A 23,029-nucleotide genomic window follows, 5' to 3' on the forward strand; every position below is an offset into this window, starting at 1 on the left:
ACCAGGAAGGTCCCTAGTTGAAAATTTTAACAAGAGGACAATGAAAGCTAGTATCCGTTGGTATTCGCTGAAGGGAGGCAAGAACTGACATCATAATAGCATATGATGGGGGAAGGGATGGGTAAGAGAAGATGAGTAGTTGCTAAAATCACACACTGTAATTTGGTTATATTTATCTAAACTACTACCTTCTCTCCTCCAAAGTTTCAGGATAGGTGTGCCTTGATCAGCTCTCTGAGAAAATGATTGCAAGTTCATTGATTTGTGAACATGGGAGCCTCTCATATTAAAGTTAGCTTGGATTTGTTCTCTAATTTAACTGCTTCTAGCCCACTGCAGTCCAGCCACCTCATTTTGACCTTCCATGCCATATGTGGGCAAAGCTCAGGTGCTTCAGATGTAGTGAGCAGTTGTGCTGCACATGCCAATAAGTGGGGCCTTTGACTCTTCCCTTTGTGGTCACTTAGATGTAGATCAGTAATTTTCAACCTGTGCCCTCTGGGCATCTGCAGACCATGTCTAAGATTTCCAAAGGGGATTTCTAAACTTAACGTGGCTTTCCAGTACATCCTTAAAACTTATATTGCTAGCATTTTAAAAACTCACTTTACCTATTTTCATGAGCTAAACATAAATGCACAATTAAAGTAAAACAGAATAAATAAAGGGACTTGTAGTTGCATATGTGTGTTCTTCCTGTTTGCCGTGCTGGCTCTGTGCAGATACCGAACCCCCCGATCTCAATTGAACTGCCCAAAAAGACCACAGGCTCAGTTCTGTAGCAAAGGCACTCAGCCAAGTTTATTGCCAATGAAGCAGGGGCCTAGCTCCTTGGATCAATGTCTACAGTTACACTAGCACATGTATGCCTATGACAATGGACTCAGCTCAGTGAATGGCAGGACTTTCCATTCCCCCCTCAAGCAGACAAAGACTCCTCTTTTATACACTGATACAAACAAGTTACACGTTGCCCCTCCACCGTGGTTAATTACCACCCTTTACCTTGTACCGGTTGGTTCAATCAAAACATCTCTATCCATCACCCTGTCATCCTGCCCTTTTCTTTAAGAGGGGTCAGTGTGTTCTTGTGTCACCTTTGGAGAGTGTTTACACCATAAACCTGTATCGGGCTGTTCTGGCACTACTCTTCTAGAATGTATTTACGTGAATACTTAGTGTGTAGGAGTTCTTGTGTTTTTTGCAACACCAGCCCTATTCTTGCCAAGTTCCACTATTGGATAGTGAACCTGCAAAGCAAGCCTCTGCTTTGTAAGTGGGCAGGGCCTGAGTTGGCCTGATTCTTGCTAATTGTGCTTTATAGTAGCAGGGCTTGACTCTGTTTGGGCCTTATGCCTTACACAAGGCCTTTTTATACTAGGCCCTATGTCTCAGGCTCTCGCTTTCTACAACAATAGTCACCTTTTACCTTACTTTCCAATACTGAAAGGGTCTAAGGCCCACTAAGCAAACTACAGCTCAGCATAACAGAGAAACACACGTGGAAACATTTGAGCAATTTGTATGTATTCACTGTGTAGCAGTCACAAGCTCAACTCACAGCCCTCCCACTTCTTATCTTCTTTGCTTTCACAGTTGGGTGATGTCTCCTAGCTACATATTGGCATGCAGTAACAAACAACTTAGCAAAACCACTTCAATACGATCTCTTATAGAACTCCTCATGCAATTTGCAACATACTCGTATGCTTTGCACTATGGATATAATTTCTTTGTTGTGTTTATACAGCAACACCTGCTGAAAAGATTAACATGTCACTGGAGTGGGCAGAAGGATTGCAGTAATTAAACGGAAAACTTGCATCCATTGTGTTTTTTCAGGCACACTACTCTTTTCTCCTGACTGTAGTGTATTGTACCAATTTGTATTCAGACATACATTTGATATGGAATAAAATATGTACTAGGAGTCCATTCTAAGAGCAAACAGTGGTATAACTTGGTTAAAATTATTTTAAAAGGTTATATAAAGGAACAAGGAACTCTAGTTTCTCTTGAAACTGAGATGCTTTCACAGTGCAGCCAAAAGAACTGGCAACTTTCCAAAGGCGTACATGAAATAATTAAACATTTCCTCTTCCTCTTTGATATTTACATTCTTCAAATAACTGCAGGTAATCACATTGCTTAAAAATATTGCACACTATTATCATCAGTGGGAGTTACCCAGGCTTACGTCAGGGCTGAATTTAGTCCAAGGAATCTATCATTGGGCATAATTCCAAAAACTGACAATGTTTATTTTTATTTAGAATAAAAAGGTAAAACTGTAGGAGTCATGCAGCATGTTCTTCAATCAATATGTTTTAAATATTTTGTCTCCCTACAAGTTGCTGTAAAATACAAATATATACATTCAGCTATGTATAAATACATATGATTATATACGCAGTATGTGAGTTTAGTTTTCCTTTTCTCTAGTGCTCTTTCTCTTCTATATTATAAATTTAACAGATGGTACAGCTACAAACAATAAGCTTTTCTCACACTAACATTGGTCACCACAAATATACGATGTACAAGGAAAACAAAAGGTACCAGTGCAATTGTTGTTCACAGCAGAGTTCTAATTATAACAAGTATTGGTTACACGAATGGGACAGATAACTTATCTTTTTGCCATGATTTTGCAAAAAACTACTTATGCACCACAAATACAAAAAGGTTTCATTTTCCATCTCTTCAGCTTGTCCACTGGCATGCCACCGGGGGGGCAGGTTCAGTATAGCTGACTGAAGGAGGCTGTTAGTTAAGTATGCAGCTCCAAGAGGCAGAAGGGTGGCATGGGAAACACTGCCTCGGAGAAAGCAAAAACAAGCTTGCAGGAGATGGTGGTTGTTTTCTCGTGCTCCTAAGGCACACAAGCAGGCACATTCACCAGCTATGCAGCTCCTAAATTGTTCGAGTGGCATTCCATTCAGATGGCATGTAAGAGCTATTAGGATATCTGCCTCTTCCTGCATGCCTTCCCACCCCTCCTCTAAGAGAATGTATAGCACACAGGCAAATTAGGTTGTCTCCCTTTAATGACTGGTCTGCTAGATGACAAAAGCTTACTATTTCTACTATCTTAAGTTGCTCTTTAGACTCAAATGACAGAAGTCTGTGTTACAGTGCCTAAGGTCCTGTGTTCAAATGTGTATGATGACCTGTACAGTGACTTGAGGAAGAGCTCTCTGTAGCTCAAAAGCTTGTCTGTTTCACCAGCAGAAGTTGGTCCAATAAAAGATATTACCTCACTCACCTAGTCTTTCCAATACCCATATAGAAATCCATGATGGGTGCTCAAGTCTCTTTTGCTGCCACCTGTCCCCATTCCCCAATCTATGAGCCAGACCAATTATCAAATGATTTCTTAATCAATGGCATTGTTGCAGAATTTAGTGTAAATCTGCCATATAAAGCAGAAGGGTTTGTTGTGCAATTTAGACCTATGTGCCATGTACTAGAAGGAACCTTGGTTATTCCTCTCCAGCATAGACCTGATCATCATGAACCTGGTCTTGATTTGAACTAGCAACCTTGTGGCAAAAAGGTCAAGAGCCCATCACCGATCCCCTGAACTATCCATTTCCCCCAAAACACTAAAAATGTGATGAACCCTGAAAATAAAAACAGACTAACTGCACAGATTCCTCAATATTTACAGTGCTGCTGATGGCTATAACTAGCTAGGACTGTAAAAGACTGAGAATTACCACATGAGGGGCTTCATGCTATCTCTGCAATGAGAATACATATGTATAGAAAGTCTGATTATCCAGTCTCAGCTATATCTGTGAGTGTCTGAAGTAACTCAGCAAAAGCAGGGCGACCGTCAGGTTTCTGAAAAACAAAGCAGAGAGCAACTCTATAGTACAGGCTGATCTGACATAAGAAAAGACTTTTATAAGCAGACTACCCAGAACACTCTTACAACTTTTCTTTCTGCAAATGTACATGTGTATGTTTGTCATTTTAAGGAAAATCTTGGCTTTGTCATGTAAGTGTGTTAGCTGATTGGGGTGCTTTCTGAACAACAGCATCATGAGCATAGACACCTTTTAAATGTGAATCTAAGGGCAAGTCTACACTCAAGCTCTACATCAGCGCAACTACACCATGAGAGGTGGAAGCTATGTTGGCGGAAGAGTGTCTCCCACTGACATAACACCAGTGTGGACAGCGCTTAGGTCGATGTAACTTACGTCACTCAGTGGGGTGTATTTTTCACACCCCTGAGCGACTTAAGTTACAGTGACTTAAGCGCTAGTGTAGACCAACCCTAAGGTCTGTTTAGGTGATATTCATTTCAGCCCTGCATTGGGAGTTGTCTATAGCCACACCACCCTAATAGGGGCTCTGAGAAGCACTGTGCCTCAGAATCACAGGGTACATCCAGACTACCCGCCGGATCGGTGGGTAGCGATCAATCTATTGGGTATCGATATATTGCGTCTAGACGAGATGCGATATATCGATCCCCGAACGCGCTCCTGTCGACTCTGGAACTCCACCAGGGTGAGCAGCAGTAGCGGAGTTGATGGGGGAGCTGTGGCCGTCAATCCTGCGCCATGAGGATGGGACGTAAGTCGAAATAAGATACGTCGACTTCAGCTACGCTATTCCCGTAGCTGAAGTTGCGTATCTTACATCGACCCCCTCCCCCAGTGTAGACCAGGCCACAGTGTCTACCAGGGCTCTCTGGAATACTGTGCTCCCAGACTCAGAGCTATACCATTGCAAGGGATGGAGCATGTTTCCCAGCACAGTCAGCCAGCAAGCTCCATTGGCTGATATAGGGAAGGTAAAGATGGCATGTGGCTAGCATCCCAGGAGGCATCCCAGAAGAGAGCAAACTATGCATTTTCTGTTTAAATCCCTTAAGATATAGTAGCTTTAACTTAGAAGTACTGTAGCTATCCAACACCTAGAGCAGATATTTTATAAGCTGTTAGATACACATTAGAGAGGAGATGTGGGAAGGAAGGACAGAGCTACAGCATTAAGATTACACTGTTACTCATTTTAGGCATGTGCCTATTTAGATGGAAGAGTTAAAAGTACATCTAAAAAAGATTTTTATATATTTAAAATTATAGACTTCTGTCAGCAGCATGGGAAAAGTGGGTCTTACAGAGGGAGTCAAATTACGAGAGGTTAGTAGTTTAGTTGGCCATATTAGGAGGGAATTCCACGTAAGGAAGCAAGCCTAAAAAAAGGCACAGACAATTGTGGGAGAAGCAGATAAACATGGCATTAAGTCAGGAAACATTAGCAGAATAGAGGGGTGTGGAAGGGATGGAATAAGAGTAGAGCCAGGTTCTTTGCTGCCCTGCACCTTGTATAGTCATTCACACCTATGCAAAGTGAATGTAAAACACTACTAAATCAGAATGGTAGTTGTCTATGCTTTGTACTCACATAAATGACTGCACAAGGCACTGGACCACAGAGAACCATGCCCCAGGTTCAACATATAAGCTGGGAAATAGTTATATAAGGCCTTGATGATATGGAATAGGGAGAAGGGGATGGAGAAGGGAAAGATCATGGAGGGATTCAGACAGAGGGTCAGGTGATCAGATTGACTGGTGATTGATGTGATGTAAAGAATTATTTATATTTATTGGTTTTTAATAGTTAAAAGAAACAGAAGCTTCTAACCTTAGCCAGGATAGATGAAAAACACATCAAAGATTCTGAGGATATCACAAATGTAAAGTAGGTATTTAATTTCCCTGCTCTCAATGATTGTCTTTAACTACACATTTAGAATGAGGACCCTGGTGATGGAATATCAATATACAGAACAGGAAAATAAGAGAAACACACCTCATGCCAGCAGCTGTACATGACTTTGTACACAGTGAGTGATGCCAGATATGGTTGATAAAGTCTGTAACCTTCGGAAATCTCATGGACAACTTCAGAATTTGACTTATTTTCAAAAGGCATTTTGCCCTCTGTAAAAACTTCCCACATTAAAACTCCTAGGAATAATCCAGAAAATTAAATGTTCACAAAACTATTCCATAATATTAAGATGCATGAACACTAGAGATTTTGTGTCCTGGATAATACAGGAGACAACTGTACATCTGAACTGCATTGAGAGACAGGACTAGATCAATCCTCAGCTGATGTAAATGAGAATAGCTACATTGACTTCAATGTAGCTGCACCAATTTATAGCAGCTGTGGAGCTGTCCCAGTGACATGTTGATAAATTGGAGATGGGTCAGCGTGAGAATGACTAAAGAATTAGAAAGCATGACTTATAGTAATAGGCTCAAAAAGCTCCATCTATTTAGTTTAACAAAGAGAAGGTTAAGAGGTGACTTGACTACTGTCTATAAGATCTACCTGGGGAACAAATATTTAATAATGGGCTCTTCAGTCTAGCAGAGAAAGGTATAACATGATCTAATAGCTAGACATTGAAGCTAGACAAAGATGGGAAATAAGGCATACATTTTAAAAAGTTAAAGTAATTAATCATTGGAACAATTTACAAAGGGTTATGGTGGATTATCTGTCACTGACCATTTTTAAATCAAGATTGGATGTTTTTCTAAAAGATTGGCTCTACAAATTATTTTGGGAAAGATCTATGGCCTGTGTTACACAGGAGTTCAGACTAGATGATCATAATGGCCCCTTCTGGCCTGGGAATCTATGAATTTATGAGATGAATGTGGATTTTAATAAGTGAAGACTTCTGACTGTAAAGAATCCACATTGCAGTCATAAGCTAAGTTCAAGTAACAAGAGGTTTAGATAAAGCATTGTGGTCTGGTAGACAATGTTTTCTCTTAACAATGGAACTGTAGAACCATGGATCCTGTATAAACGCAGCAAATTTCAGCTCATGGAATTTCTTAGGAATCCTTCCATTGGGAGCCCTCAGTTTCCAACTTGTGGAAGGGGCTAGTTATTCCATCCCCTCAATTTTGGATCGTGGCCTCCTGCCTCCCTATCCCACCCAAGAAGCACTGCTTTATTCAAAATGGACAGTCTCTTGCAATTTAGACTAGATTGTTAATATGAAACTGACTCATTAAAACTCAAGATAGTTGTAACTGTGCAACAAATAATTTACTATAAAAGTTATGTGCTGCAGTTTTTATGAGCAAAGTGATGTGTTGCAAATTAGTTTAAACTGACGCACTCACCAAATGACCAGACATCAGACTTGCTGCTGTACTTGTTGAAATGAAAAACTTCAGGAGATGACCATTTGACTGGAAATTTGGCACCCGAAGAGCTGATATATTCATCATCTAGAACATATCTAAAGAAACCAGGTAACAATATATTTAATCTAAAGTATTGGGTAAATGCTTTAGGTGACATATCCTTAGATGATTTATGATTCTATAAAAAACACTTCCAGAAATAGTGTCCATATGGAAATACCTGTTACTTCTAAGAATTCCAGAGTGGATTAAAGACAAAGATTATGCATGACCAGTACTCACATTTTTTTTTAGATGTTGCCCTTCCCAGATCTCATTGATACCAGCTGCCATACCAGTGAGGCACATACTATGATTCTCCTAACACTTTATACCTGTTTTATAATAATAACTCCATTGTCTTTAATGGAGTTACATATGAGCATTGACCTGCTAAACCTAGGGTTGTGAGTTCAATCCTTGAAGGGGCAATTTGGGGATTTAGTTGGGGATTGATCCTGCTTTGAGCAGGGGGTTGGACTAGATGACCTCCTTAGGTCCCTTCCAACCCTGATATTCTATTATTCTATGATTTATAATTGCATAAATGAATGAAGAATCAGCTTCATAATCTGTAATCTGTGATTTCCTGCTGTCAAACCTCTGGATTAATTCAAACAAGATTCACTGTTAGCCATATGTGCTTAACTTTTCTGTCAGCAGAATTCTGCATGTTTACCGCCACAGCTAATTAAGTGTTCAGATACCACAGAGTTAAGTATGATGTAAATACCCAGATAGATTAGTGAGAAATACAGTAGCACTTTTTTGGTAATTGACTTTAAATAAAATGGTGAAAATCACTTAGAGAATAATGTATACCAAATCATATCATAGATTATATACACATAAGTCATGTGAGTAAAAAGCTTTATATTAAATGTGTGAATTGAATTGCACACGGACGTATGTGCCAATAGAGCCTACGACAGGGGTGGCCAACCTGTAGCTCCGGAGCCACATGCGGCTCTTCAGAAATTAATATGCAGCTCCTTGTATAGGCACCGACTCCAGGGCTGGAGCTACAGGCGCCAACTTGCCAGTGTGCCAGGGGGTGCTCACTGCTCAACCCCTGGCTCTGCCACAGGCCCTGCCCCCACTCTGCCTCTTCCCGCCCTCTCCCCTGAGCCTGCCGTGCCCTCGCTCCTCCCTCTCCCCCTCCCCCCGAGCCTCCTGCACGCCACAAAACAGTTGATCGGGAGGCATAGGCGCCGACTTCCCCTCCGCTCGGTGGTTGCTCGACCCCCTGGCCCCACCTCTGCACTGCCTCTTCCCACCCCTGCACTGCCCTTGTCCCTCCACCCCCATTCCACCCCTTCCCCAAAGTCACTGCCCCTGCCCTGCCTCTTCTCCGCCTCCTCCCCTGAGCGCACCACATCCCCACTTCTCCCTCTCCCTCCTGGAAAGTTCTAAGCACCGCCAAACAGCTGTTAGGTGGTGGTAGGGTTACCATATTTTGTGCCTCCTAATGGAGGACACTCCCGGGGGGGCCGGCCCCGCCCCCAGCCCCGCCCACGCCCCCGCCCCAACTCCGCCCCCTCCCAAAGTCTCCGCCCCCTCCCCTGCTTGAAGCCTGAAGCAGGTAAGGTAAGGTAAGGTAAGGGGCGGGGGAGGGAGAAGGAGGCGCGGCGCGGCCCAGGCTGGCCCCCGGCGGCTCCAGCCTGGGTCGGCTCGGGCCCTGGCCGACCACCCCCGGCGCACCCCCCGGCTCCCAGCCCCGCGGCCCGGCTCCCGGCTCCCCGACCCCGGCCCGGCTCCCAGCCCCGCGGCCCGGCTCCCGGCTCCCAGCCCCGCGGCCCGGCTCCCGGCTCCCCGACCCCGGCTCCCGGCTCCCAGCCCCGCGGCCCGGCTCCCGGCTCCCAGCCCCGCGGCCCGGCTCCCCGACCCCGGCCCGGCTCCCGGTTCCCAGCCCCGCGGCCCGGCTCCCGGCTCCCAGCCCCGCGGCCCGGCTCCCGGCTCCCCGGCCCGGCTCCCGGCCCGGCTCCCGGCTCCCCGACCCCGGCCCGGCTCCCCGACCCCGGCCCGGCTCCCGGCTCCCCGACCCCGGCCCGGCTCGGCTCCCAGCCCCGCAGGCCCGGCTCGGCTCCCAGCCCCGCGGGCCCGGCCCCGTGGGCCCGGACCGGCCCGGCACTGCGACCCTGGCCCGGCCTGGCCCCCGGCCCGGCTCCCGGCCGGGCACCATGCCCCCGGCCCCGCACAAAGAGGCCCCGGCCGAGCCTCCCGATTTTCCCGGACATGCCCGGCTTTGGGGGATTTCCCCCCGGACGGGGATTTGAGCCCCCAAAAGCTGGACATGTCCGGGAAAATCCGGACGTATGGTAACCCTAGGTGGTGGGGAGGGAGGCGGGAAGCGCTGGGAGGGAGGGAGAGGAGCGGGGATGTGGCACGCTCGGGAGCGGGGGCAAAGAGGTGAGGAGGGGGAGCTTGGCTGCCGATGGGTGTGGAGCACCCACTCCAGCCCCAGAGCACCCATGCAGTCGGCGCCTATGTCGGGAGGTGTGGAGAGGTGTGGCTGCCAGTGGGTGGGAGACACGGGGGGGTGGGGGAGCTGATGGGCAGCTGCTGACTTATTACTGTGGCTCTTTGGCAATCTACATTGGTAAATTCTGGCTCCTTCTCAGGCTCAGGTTGGCCACCCCTGGCCTATGAGATTCATCAGGAGAGGTGTAATTAAATTCCCCTGATTATGCAATACTTGAAGTAGTCCCGGTACTCTTTGCAAGCAAGATATGGTAAAGCTAACTGGCTTATTAGTGTAGATAAGGAAAATATGTTGAACCTACTGTTCTAAATGCTGTAACGTGTGCCTCTGGGAGCCCTGCAGTGCCAACTGGCAGAGGGTACACCATACTGTAACTCACATGAGGCCTAACACATTCTTTACCCCCAACATACCATTGTCATAATCTGTATCAAAAAGGTGTCAATTAAGTATCTCATGCAAACTGGTAACATGCTGATCCCAAAAATCATTGTGTACTGTATATATGGAGTACATACAAAGAGTTATGTGCTGAAAATATTTTCTTAAAATGTGTTTGGCAGGCAGGACATAAGCCAAGTCTGCCCTAGATAAAGGAATGTGTGTTTACTTGTCTGATCAGCTTGATGTCAGGCAAAAGACAATGAAAAGTGCATTTAAATATAAGGTAAACAAAGCCATCAAGCTAGGAAGTAGGGGCAATGACTGCATAATAATCACGATGGGGGATGGAGTCTGCATTTTCCCTGGCTCTTGAAACAGACAATGAACTTTGTGGTGAGATAAGGGGGGCAAAAGGGAGCAGCACCCTTGGAGCTCATGAGAAAAGTGGATCCTCTTGGCATTGAACAAATGGATATAAACTGGCTATCAGGAAGTTTAGACTTGAAATTAGACAAAGGTTTCTAACCATCAGAGGAGTGAAGTTCTGGAACCGCCTTCCAAGGGGAGTAGTGGGGGCAAAAGACATATCTGGCTTCAAGACTAAGCTTGATAAGTTTATGGAGGGGATGGTATGATGGGATAGCCTAATTTTGGCAATTAATTTGTCTTTGACTACTAGCGGTAAATATGCCGAATGGTTTGTGATGGGATGTTAGATGGGGTGGGATCTGAGTTACTACAGAGAATTCTTTCCTGAGTGTCTGGCTGGTGAGTCTTGCCCACATGCTCAGGGTTTAGCTGATCACCATATTTGGGGTCAGGAAGGAATTTTCCTCCAGGGCAGATTGGCAGAAGCTCCTCTCTACCCACCTTCCCTGCACCCCACAGACAGCCTTGCAGATGAGGCTTGAATGGGAACCTTTATGATGTGCGTGCAACAGCCCTTCCAGGTGTACTAGAAGGGTGATTCCCTCTAGACAAGCCCATAGGTGCTGTGCTAAGATTGTCTTAGCTTAGGGTTACCATATCTCATAAATAAAAAAAGAGGACCCTCCACGGGCCATGGCCCCGCCCATTTCCCCACCCTAGCCCCGCCCCAACTCCACCCCTTCCCCCACCCTAACTCCGCCCCCTCCTCCCTCCCACTCCCAGCCAGGGGGAAAGGGCTGCCCCAGTGCTACCAGCATCACGGTTTCCCGGGCAGCCCCCAGACCCTGCGCCCCCAGCTGGCGCTTCCCCAGCGCAGCTGGTGCCCGGGAGGGGAAGCGCCCAGCCGGGGGCGCAGGGTCTGGAGGCTGCCCAGCAAACCGTGAAGCCGGTAGCGCTCGGGCTTTGGGCAGCCCCCATGCCTCCGGACCCTGTGCCCCCAGCCGGGCACTTCCCCTCCCGGGCTCCGGCGGCTCTGTGTAACTTACACTGTATAAGTTACACAGAGCCGAAGAGGAGCAGAGCCCCCGCAGCTGGAGGCTCTGCTCCTCTTAGGCTCTGTTTAAGAGCCGGGCTGCCGGAGCGCTACCGGCTTTGGGCAGCCCCCGTGCCTCCGGACCCTGCGCCGCCGGAGCCCGGGAGGGGAAGTGCCCGGCTGGGGGCGCAGGGTCTGGAGGCACGGGGCTGCCCGAAGCCGGTAGCTCTCGGGCAGCCCAGTTCTTAAACAGAGCCTCCAGCAGCTGGGGCTCTGTGTAACTGACACTGTGTCAGTTACACAGAGCCCCGGTGGCTGGAGGCTTTTCTCCTCTTTGTCTCTGTGTAACTGACACTGGGTCAGTTACACAGAGCCCCGGTGGCTGGAGGCTTTTCTCCTCTTTGTCTCTGTGTAACTGACACTGGGTCAGTTACACAGAGCCCCGGGGGCTGGAGGCTCCAGCCGCCCCCGCTCTGTTTAAGAGCCGGGCTGCCCAAGCGCTACCGGCTTCGGGCTGCTCCGTGCCTCCAGACCCTGCGCCCCCAGCCGGGCACTTCCCCTCCCGGGCTCCGGCGGCGCAGGGTCTCCAGGCACGGGGCTGCCCGAAGCCGGTAGCGCTCGGGCAGCCCGGCTCTTAAATAGAGCCGCGGGGGCTGGAGCCTCCAGCTGCCGGGGCTGTGTGTAACTGACACAGTGTCAGTTACACAGAGCCGGGCTGCCTGAACGCTCCCGGCTTCGGGCAGCCCCGTGCCTGGAGACCCTGCGACGCCGGAGCCCGGGAGGGGAAGTGCCCGGCTGGGGGCGCAGGGTCTGGAGGCATAGGGGCTGCCCGAAGCTGGTAGCGCTCGGGCAGCCCGGCTCTTAAACAGAGCCGCCGGGACTGGAGCCTCCAGCCGCCAGGGCTGTGTGTAACTGACACAGTGTCAGTTACACAGAGCCCCAGCCGCTGGAGGCTCTGTTTAAGAGCCGGGCTGCCCGAGCGCTACCGGCTTCGGGCAGCCCCGTGCCTGGAGACCCTGCGCCCCCAGCCGGGCACTTCCCCTCCCGGGCTCCGGCGGCGCAGGGTCTCCAGGCACTGGGCTGCCCGAAGCCGGGAGCGTTCAGGCAGCCGGGCTCTTAAACAGAGCCGCCATTTTCCCGGACATGTTCCGCTTTTTGGCAATTCCCCCCGGACGGGGGTTTGACTGCCGAAAAGCCGGACATGTCCGGGAAAAAGAGGACGTATGGTAACCCTATCTTAGCTAGAAGCTTTTAGTATCAGACACTATGATAAACCCATATTTTAAAAGGGCCCTCAACCCAACCTTTGTGTGTGCCCAAATCTGTGCACAAACACAATTACATGCACTTTTCCAACACTAAACTGCATGAGCAGCTGAAAGATTATAATACCTGTGAGCAAAGTATTAATGCTTGAAGAATGCACATGCAGGGATCTATGTATGCACAAATAGAGGTAACTTTTAGAAAATGTGCTCCTTAGTGTGTGCACCAAAGTACAAGGGAATCAAAGAGATGAGAGACAATTCCATTGGCAGTACCTACATGCAAAATAACTGATACTGGCAGTTTTGCAAGCTAGGAGGTTAATTCAAGGCCTCATTATTGCTAGTTGAAAATATTCCCAGTGTAGTTAAGATTCAATACTGTTGTTATACACAATTGCTGCATACCTTGTCATTCCAAAGTCAGATATTTTAACTATGTTCTTGGCATTGACTAAACAGTTCCTTGCAGCCTGCAGGAAAATGAGAAAAACATATCTGAAATCTAACTAAAGCATCCTGAGAAAAATGCAACAGCTCGCTAGTACTTTACTCATGCAGTTTGCAGTGTTATTGTAGCCATGTTGGTCCCAGGATACCAGAGAGACTAAATTTTGTATTGAATACCCCCCACAACGCACCTTTCAATATCCATGGGTCCCACACATACCTATCACAACATGTGGTTTCTCTCATGCAGTGTACTAAATGCCACAATAACAACTGGGTGAAACCAGACAATCACTACGCTCTCAAACAAACTCACACAGAAAAATAATCAGAGACAAAAACTTCATATCACCTCTGGGTGAAAATTTTTCACAAAATGATCACTCCATATCTGACCTCTTTAGTCCTCGTCCTCAAAGGAAACCTTCACAACACCTCAAAAGACGAGCCTGGGAGCTTAAATTCATAACTTTGCTAGATATTAAAAATCATGGTCTTGATACAGACACGGGATTTGTGGCTTATTACAACAATCTGTATCCCACTAATCCCACATCTTTGGGATCACCTCTATGATTGTAAAGGTGTTAAGGGGCCACTTCACTATGGGTGGTCTCTTACAATATGTGTTAACCATTTTTGCTAAATAATCTGTTCTATCTTGTATTTAGCTGTGATACTTTGCGTACCTTTCCCAGACCTGAAGAAGAGCTCTGTATACTTGAAATCTTGTCTCTTTTCACCAACAGAAGTTGGTCCAATAAAAAAATATTATATCGCTTCTTTATCGTTCTTATTCATACAGTGTTTATCTGCTTAAATATTCCTCTAGATGTCTCACATCAAACAAAGCCAAACTAAAGCAAAGCTAAAACGGAGCCAAAATAGTTTTGGCAGGATGTTCTGATGTTACACTAAGATGTCTGTGTTGTAGCACAAGATCAGTTGATGATAAGGAGGTGTTAAGACAACACAGTATTTGGACATCACTCTTTGGCCTTGGCTACACTTGCAGCTGTACAGCGCTGTGAGGTAAACCTGTCTTCGTACAGCTGAGTAGGGAAAAGCGCTGCAGTCTGTCCACACTGACAGCTGCCAGCGCAATGGTGTGGCCACACTTGTAACATTTGCAGCTGTGTTGGGAGCGGTGCATTATGGGCAGCTATCCCAGCATTCATGTGGCTGCAACGTGCTTTTCAAAACGGGGGGGAGGGGTGGATTGTGACAGGGAGTGTGGGGGGAGAGAGAGTGCTTTTTGGAGCATGTCAGCTCTCTATTTTGCAAGTTCCGAACTCCCGGGCCCCCTGCTCATTCGTTTACTCACTCAAAGCAAGCTGCAAACTGTTTGCTTTTGTCTTCAGTACAAGCTTTGAAACTGGCACTTCCGCATTCCTGCAGCCGGTCACAACAATGGAGAGGATTGGCCACTTGACAAGGTGATTAGTACAGCGCTGCAAGCCAAGCGTTTACACTCACACCTGTGAGTCGTAGCCACTCCACTGCAGCTGTTATTCCTCTCGGAGATGTGGAGTACCTGCAGCGGTGTACCCAGGGAGATACAGTGCTGCAAATGCTCTGCCAGCGCTGGGGGAGGCTTTACAGCGCTGTAACTTGCAAGTGTAGCCAAGGCCTCAGATAACACTGTTACTTTCTCTCACTCTATTCAGTCACTAAGTGTTCTCTAACTCTTCTGGAATATCTTTTGTTTAAAGGAAGTTGTAATACAGCTGTGAATTTTCAACAGCAGCAATTGCCTACAGAACTTAAGAACATTTATAGCAAGCAGTTTAAATACATTAATTTATGCAGCACACCACACACATATGCACATTTTAAGGGTTAATACCTTAAACATAATGTTACAAAATCCACAAACCACAATAAAAATGAGTGAGCATCAGAAATGTTTCACTGTCAGAATACAACAATACAGATATATTAATCAAAATAACACACTGTTGGTCCATTGGATCCTGCAGTAGTTAAACAACACTTACAAAATATATTAGTGCCCATAAGGTGTAATGACATGTATTTTGTTACTGTCACTGCAAATTACAGAGGGCCTGCTGTACTTACTAAATCACGGTGAATAAATCTATTCCTTTCTAGATACTCCATCCCTTCGCAGACATCCTGACACATGCTTAATAGCATTTCTTTGTTAAGCCTCCCTTGTCTTTGCCGAAGGTAATTGAGCAGGCAGCCATTTTCCATGAACTCAGTCACTATGTAGAGAGGCTTGTACTGTATGCACACTCCATAAAGCTGTACCAGCTTTGGGTGGGATAATTTCCTGTTAACAAGGTGCATTTCAGTAACTAGACATTTGCCACTGACAAACAGTTAAAGCAGTTTTGATTATTAGGATGATACATTGTATTAAACTGCATTGGACATAGGACCAGTTATATCATCTACAGTAACTCCTCACTTAAAGTCATCCTGGTTAACGTCATTTGGCAGCTGCCTGCTTTGTCCACTGCTTGCAAGAAGAGCAGCCTGTTGCAGCTATCTGGTGGGGCTTGGAACCAGGGTGGACCGGCAGCCCTCCAATCAGCTCCCTGCACCCCTAAGTTTCCTGTGCAGCAGCTGCACAGCAGGCTAGCAATTGCCGGCAGTTCACCTGTCTCTCCCCCCCACTGCCATGTGCTGCTCCTGCCCTCTGCCTTGGAGCTGCTCCCCGAGACTCCTGCTTGCTGTGCAGGGGGGAGGGAAGGAAGAGGGAGGCTAATGTCAGGGTGTCCCCCTCCCACCTGCTCCTGTACCCTGCTTACCCTATCTTCCATAGAGCAGGGGGGACACATAACAGGGCTCAGGACGGAGGGAGCTTGCTGGCAGCAGCTGCAGTCTCAGCAAGCTGATCTAATTAACAAGGCAGTGTACTTAAGAGTAGGGTCAGCGTACTTAAAGGAGAAATGCGCATCTCTCTCTCTCACACACACACACACACACACGGTGTGTGTCTCTGTCTCTGTCTGCGATGCTGTCTCCCCTCCCTCCATTCCTGCTGCCTTGTTGAGTGTGAGAGTTAACCCTTGAGGGCTCAGCCAATTGCTAATTCATCATTTAGCAGCAAGGTATTCCCTGGGAAATATCCCACACTCTGACTCCTCCACCTCAACCAAGCTTCACAATCATCATCATTGTGTACCAGTATTAAATTGTTTGTTTAAAACTTATACTGTGTGTGTATATATATATATATACACACACACATACACACACACACACACACACACACACAGACTATATATATATATAAAAGTGTATATATATATATATATATATATATATATATATATATATATATATATATATATATATATATATATATATATAGTCTGTGTGTGTGTGTGTGTGTGTGTGTATGCGTGTGTATATATATACATATATATATATATATATACACTTTTGTCTGGTGAAAAAAATTTCCCTGGAACTTAACCCCCTCATTTACATTAATTCTTATGGGGGAAATTGGATTCACTTAACATCATTTCGCTTAAAGTCGCATTTTTCAGGAACATAACTACAACGTTAAGTAAGGAGTTACTGTACTACCATTTCTTAATTCAAATTCTTCCTTAAATCACCTATCTGTATGAATTCTTTCAGTGATAGTCCACTGAGAAATTAAATATAATAATCAGACACTGTATCCAGATTGGCCCTTTCAATTCCTTGTCTTCCCAAACTAGATTATGCCTGGCTTTGTGCAGTTGAATAGATAGAAAGGAGCAGCTATAAGTATACTTTCCCTACTCAGCCTTCAATTCAAAATGGGAGTGACCTAAAGATACAGTGTTTCACCCAGTGTACAATGTGTGTGTACTATGAAGTTAGTACAATTTTAATTATAAACTCATGGAGCATGGTCTGTGTTGTCTTCTGTGCATTGTACAATGTCAAGCACAACGATAATACTCATCAAATAATAAACCTTACGAAAACATCTTTGATTATATATGTTTTTTATTACATCTCAGTTTAACCCTTTCCACCAGGCACAAAACAGCCATTGTACTTACATCATGACTTTAGCTTCCTCAATGAAATCATCTTCAGACATTGCACCTTCATTGATTGCCTTAATGGCAACTTTGACAAGTGCTCTCCATTTACCCAGCTGAACGATTCCAAACTGGCCACGCCCAACTTCTTTCATGAAAGTCAGCTCAGATGGGTTTATCTTCCACTTCTCTGTGAAAGTGAGCTCAACATGTTATAATAGCATGGTGCATGCCAGCTGCCCTAACCCCTATTTATGGTGCAGGAAAAATGTCCCAGCCTCTGCAGTATATATACAGAACAAATAATCATTGTTTGTTAATATTATCCATCGCCTGTTATTCACTATGAAAATTTTCACCACACCTATTATTTGAGATATGGGATAATCACCTAACACAGGAATGTTGGGGCTTGAAGCTGGACAGATATTTAATTACCCACTACAACTGAGAACATCATGGGAGCACTTCAGTATGCGTTGTCCATCACTCTCATCCATCTCCAGACAGTGATGTGATAATATTGATTACCTGGCTCTATTGTAACATCCACAATGATTTTTGCCTTCCACAGGTAGTAGTTCTAGGAAATATATTAAATATATTAATTCCCAGCATACACTTTTGGAGGCACACATTCTGGATGTGTATTCACTAGCCAGGTGAACTTCATTTACTATCATATATAAACCAAAATTATTTGTATTGCTCTTTTATGCATGGTGAAATGCCACTCTTATTTCTAATAGTTGCATTGTTGGCAAGAACAGTCTTGATCACAATTAACATTAACATCAATTGTCTATATATTCAAATAGGCTCCAATGGCCCTTAAAAGGCTATGGAGTCTTAGGTCTTTGTTTACAAAATGTAAGAAAATTTAGAAGTAATGCTAGTAATGTGAATGAGACCATTCTTCTGAAATGATACATGCCCAATCAGGTATTTCACTGAGTTTTGGATCCTGAATAAGAAATGGATAATTCCTATTGGTGGACATGTGTTTTTTTTATATTAATTATTACAGAGATAATTTCTTTAGCATACCTGAGATACCAAGATGATGAGCATGATATAAAAACCTAGGAAGATACCTAAAACTCTACCAAAACAATACTTCAAACTTTACCATAACTAAATCCTGCCGTTGCTGGTAAACAACTTCCCATTGATCCAATTGGATGTCGGAGGCGGGTGATGAGACCTATGGGTGACAAAGTGATAATATTCTTTAGAACAATTATCCTGTTACCCTATGCATCCATCTTAGCTTCCTAAAACAAAACCTATTTTGTTTTCCACATTCTTACCCATTGAAGTTACTTTTTTCTATATTATTTACAACTTGTTCAGATGTAGCCCTGTTGAAAAGGCGTAACTGAGGGAAAAGCATACTCAGTCCTTGGATGAATAGGGTGAGAACACTGGCATTTTGCAGCCTGGCAGAGAAGTTAATAGGTAGGAGGACAAATACATTATACAGTTTCCAAAGGCCCATAGGATTTAGTTTGTTTATTATTAGTAGTAGTAATTATTAATTATTTTTATTACTGTAGCACTTTAGAGCCCTAGTGATGAATCAGGACCGCATTGTGCTAAGAGTTCTTCAAACACAGAACAAAAAGATCATCCCTGTTCCCAGGAACTTACACTCTAAATAAAAGACAAGAGGCAACAGATGGATATAGACTCAACCCCAGTTTTTGCACAGTACAAAACTACTGATTTAGCACAAGGGATAGGCTAAGAAATTGAACTTTTCTCATCAACATTTTGCAAACCTGTCTCTTTTTAAAAAGACAGAACTTGATTCCAGGAAAGGTTATTTCTGAGCTCTCAAAGTCGTATCTGCAATGAGCTTCCAATCATCATCAGTATTAAATCCTTATTTGCTTAGCTGCTGTTACCTGCTGCATTATGCTGGTGATACTGGATGAGTTCAGGAATGGATGGAAAGAGGTGCTTTTCTGCTACATAATACTGTTCTGAATGGTTTTGCTTAATTTGATAATGTCGGATATTTCCACTGTGGCTTCTGAAATCAACAAAACATCAGTTACTTGAAAATAAACCGTATTTTGATCAAATAAAGCTGTCTGATTTAAATAAATGTTATGGACAAGAATTACTATTACTATTACACAATAAGATCTATGGGAAGGAAATACAATTTTCCTGTTTAAAATTGCTTGGTAGAATTATGGTTGGGATAATGTTTCGGGAGGAAAAAACAGAGCTTATCTGAATACCTCTCTCACCTCTGGGGATGAGATCTATGGGCTCAGAGCTAAAGAAATCTATAAAATAAAGAAATAGAACTTTTGGGAGCCAGGGATGCTAGCCAAAAACTTCTCTGCTCCCTTTCCTCCATACAGCAGACGTCCCTTTTGTAACCATTCTACAGTCATTTACTAAAACCAGTGGTGGGAACCTGCGGCCCGTCAAGGTATTCCACTGGCGGGCCACCAGACAGTTTGTTTACATTTGCACAGCCGCCTGTAGCTCCTAGTGGCTGTGGTTCGCTGTTCCTGGCCAATGGGAGCAGCGGGAAGCGGCGCAGGCTTCAGGGACGTGCTGGCCGCCGCTTCCCGCAGCTCCCATTGGCCAGGAACGGCAAACTGTGGCCGCAGGGAACTGCAAGCAGCCGTGCAAATGTAAACAAGCTGTCTGACAGCCTGCCAGCAGATTACCCTGATGGGCTGCAAGTTGCCCACCACTGACTAAAACATTTTGACATCCTAGATGCCTCTGATGGCCAAATCATGGTACCTTGGAGACCAGAGTGATTTTTACTATTGACTCCAACAGGATTAGAATTTGTAACCTATATGAAAAATCAGCTACTATTCTATCTTATTTTAGTCTCCAAAACAATATATATCCTCTGAGATTGTACCTCTTCTTGCATTATGGGTGTAATAGATATAGGGAACACTTCCATAAATTCAGGTGCCACTGCCCATACCTAGGAGAGAGTGCAAATAGATTCAAATGCCCTATGTTTGCTGAAATCTTTATTCATTCTTTAATAAATTCCTTTCTCAATTCCTCCCCGCCCTTGTATCTCAACTCCTGTAATTTCTTCATCTGTGTTTTTCCTAAACCCCAATTTCCAAATTTCAGGGGGTCCAAATGCTGTGGTCACCCATACTACTCTGTCACTCCAGGAGAACGTGTGATGGCATCAGCCCCATTCACTGTCACTGGTGTCCTTGCATGATCCTTCCAGTTTCTCTGTGGCCCAAGCACTTCCCATCAAACCTGTATCTAGTGTACCACTACTTATCACTGTATCTATAGAAATTACCTGAATGATACACTAGGTAAACTATGTAATGCTCTAGTTTCCTTGCATCTATCTAGGCTTTTCTAATGATATCCATCACCAGGTATATGAGCACCTCCCAAAGAGTTAAAAAACTAATCCATAAAAAATGGTCCAAGTCCCAAATTTCCTCTCTATTTCCCCAAAGGCAGTCAAGAGACTTTTCATTTTATTTTAGTCTTTCTTTTATTTCTTCTCCCCATCCCTCTTTTTTCTTCATTGCTTTTTGCCCTGTTCCACCTCCTCTCGTCTTTACTGTTTTTTTTAATTATTAATTTTTCCAAATACAACCACTATACCAAAATTTCAGATTCATCATAATACACAAAGGAATTAAATGGGGTTAGGACAAAGGTGGGAGATGGGAAGCGTCATATCTATCTTCAGGGTTTACGTTACTCATAGACCTCTAAAAAGGCAGTCCAAATTGCTTTGAATTTTTTGGGCATTCCCTTTCTGTGGAATGCCAGTCATTTATTAGCTGTATCATCCATATTACAGAGACAGGCATCAATATTTGGTGGGGATCAACTTTTGCATTTTTCAAGGATTAATTTTTTAGTGACTAAAGCTGCACATTGGAACCATGCCGCCTTGTTACCAGGTAATCTCCAGGTATCAGGAATATATCCGAGAAAGAAATCCATTTTAGCATCCAATATCAAATTGGTCCTTTGACCCACCCCATACCAGAAATTCTTAATACAGTGGCACTTCCAAAACATATGAGCTAATGTATCACCAAAGGACTGCCAACAGCAGTCAGTATTTATGAGGTCTATTACCATTAGCCTATGTGGGGACCAGTATATTTGAAAAAGTGTCTTTTGGTGAATAAGCTGTAGTGTCATGTCTATAGTTGCTTTTTTAATATTAGATACAATTGTATTCCATTGGGTCAGAGATTGTTGTATATTGTCATATATCTGTTCCAAGCAGCTCTCAAATTATCATTCTTTAGCACAGTTTTTGGGGCCAGAAAATTGTAACAGGATACCGCTGGCCAAGTATATCCAGGATGTTTCCTTCAAAATAATAAACGTTCTGGAGGTTCTGGAACTCCCAATGCATCCAGTCCAAATAAATTTATAAGTCAATGCTTTATCAGGCCAAGCCAAATTGTTGCTGAAGAGCTACAAAGTGTTTAAATTTATCATTGTCAATTAGATTCAATACAGTCATAATTCCACTGTCCATCCAATCCGTCCACACAGATTTGCCACTAATTTTAAGGATAGGATAACTCTAGTAGGACTGGTTTCTACTGATTTTAGTTGTGGTTATGAGAGAGCCAAGTTGGAGAAATGAGGCTTACACTTTGTTTCAGAAATGCTGAAGCTAATGAGGATTCTGAGCTTTGGCAATACACTCCAAGTGTTAGTATGGGTCTAGTTATAGGGAGGGAGAGGAAGCATCTCCCCAACCCCAACTTTCAGATGGAATGGGGTGGCCAATAACTAGGGTTGCCAGGTGTCCGGTTTTCAACTGGCAATGCTGACTGGGCTGTTAAAAGTCTGGTCAGCAGCGCAGGGTGGCTAGGCAGGCCCCTGCCTGCCATGGCTCTGTGTGTCTCCCAGAAGCAGCGGCATGTCCCCCCTCCGTCTCCTACGCATGGGGACAACCAGAGGGCTCCACACGCTGCCTCCAATCCAAGTGCCTGCTCCCAGCCAATGGGATATGCAAGGGCGCTGCCTACGAATGGGGCAGAACTCCCTGACTGTGCCTCCACATAGGAGCCACACAGCAGGGACATGCTGCTGCTTCTGGGAGCTGCTTGAGGTAAGCACCGCCTGGCGCCTGCACCCCTGATCCCCTCCCACGCCCCAAGCCCTTGTCCCAGCCCTGATTCCCCTTCCACCCTCCAAACCCCTCAGCCCCAGCCCTGATCCCCCTCCTGCCCTCTGAACCCCTCGGTCTGAGCCCGGCGGATCCTCCTGCCCCCCAAACCCCTCATCCCCAGCCCCACCCCAGAGCCTGCATGGATCCCTCACCCCTCCCTCCAGGCCCCAACCCCTGCCCCAGTCCTGATCCCTCTTCTGGCCCCGAACCCATCTGTCCCAGCCTGGAGCACCCTCCAGCACCCCAAAGCCCTCATCCCCAGCCCAACACCAGAGCCCGCAGCCCCAGCTGGAGCCCTCACTCCCTCCTGCATCCCAACCTCCTGAGCCAGCCCAGTGAAAATGAGTGAGTGAGTGAGGGTGGGGAGAGTGAGCGACAGAGGGAGGGGGGATGGAGTGAGCGGGAGGCGGGGCCTCGGAGAAGGGGCAGGGCAAAGGTGTTCCGTTTTGTGCAAGTAGAAAGTGACCCCATTAAAATGAGGTTGCGACACACTTTGAGGTCCCAACCGACAGTTTGAGAACCCCTGGTCCATAGGGTTGCCACCTGTCTCGGTTTTCCTGGGATCATCCCTTTTTTTAGGTAGCTGTCCCAGGAAATCTGTAAGCCTTCCCAGGACATTAAAAGTCCTGGT

At 45.5% G+C, this 23,029-nt stretch overlaps 1 protein-coding gene across 1 annotated transcript in view; it reads right to left on the bottom strand.

The window, feature by feature from the left end:
- Window positions 1-864: 864 nt before the first annotated feature.
- TXK (TXK tyrosine kinase) overlaps window positions 865-23,029 on the bottom strand; it is a 44,115-nt gene continuing 21,950 nt past the window's right edge. Inside the window, exons 8-15 of the mRNA XM_054028948.1 lie at window positions 19,142-19,269; window positions 18,364-18,438; window positions 17,253-17,424; window positions 15,301-15,517; window positions 13,180-13,244; window positions 7,176-7,294; window positions 5,836-5,993; window positions 865-3,846 (exon numbers count right to left, since the gene is read on the bottom strand). Coding sequence (XP_053884923.1) covers window positions 3,778-3,846; window positions 5,836-5,993; window positions 7,176-7,294; window positions 13,180-13,244; window positions 15,301-15,517; window positions 17,253-17,424; window positions 18,364-18,438; window positions 19,142-19,269 — 1,003 coding nt within the window. The 3' untranslated portion in view covers window positions 865-3,777. The remainder of the gene's footprint in view (window positions 3,847-5,835; window positions 5,994-7,175; window positions 7,295-13,179; window positions 13,245-15,300; window positions 15,518-17,252; window positions 17,425-18,363; window positions 18,439-19,141; window positions 19,270-23,029) is intronic.

This window comes from Malaclemys terrapin, chromosome 5 (assembly GCF_027887155.1).
Source record: "Malaclemys terrapin pileata isolate rMalTer1 chromosome 5, rMalTer1.hap1, whole genome shotgun sequence".
NCBI lineage: Eukaryota > Metazoa > Chordata > Testudines > Emydidae > Malaclemys > Malaclemys terrapin.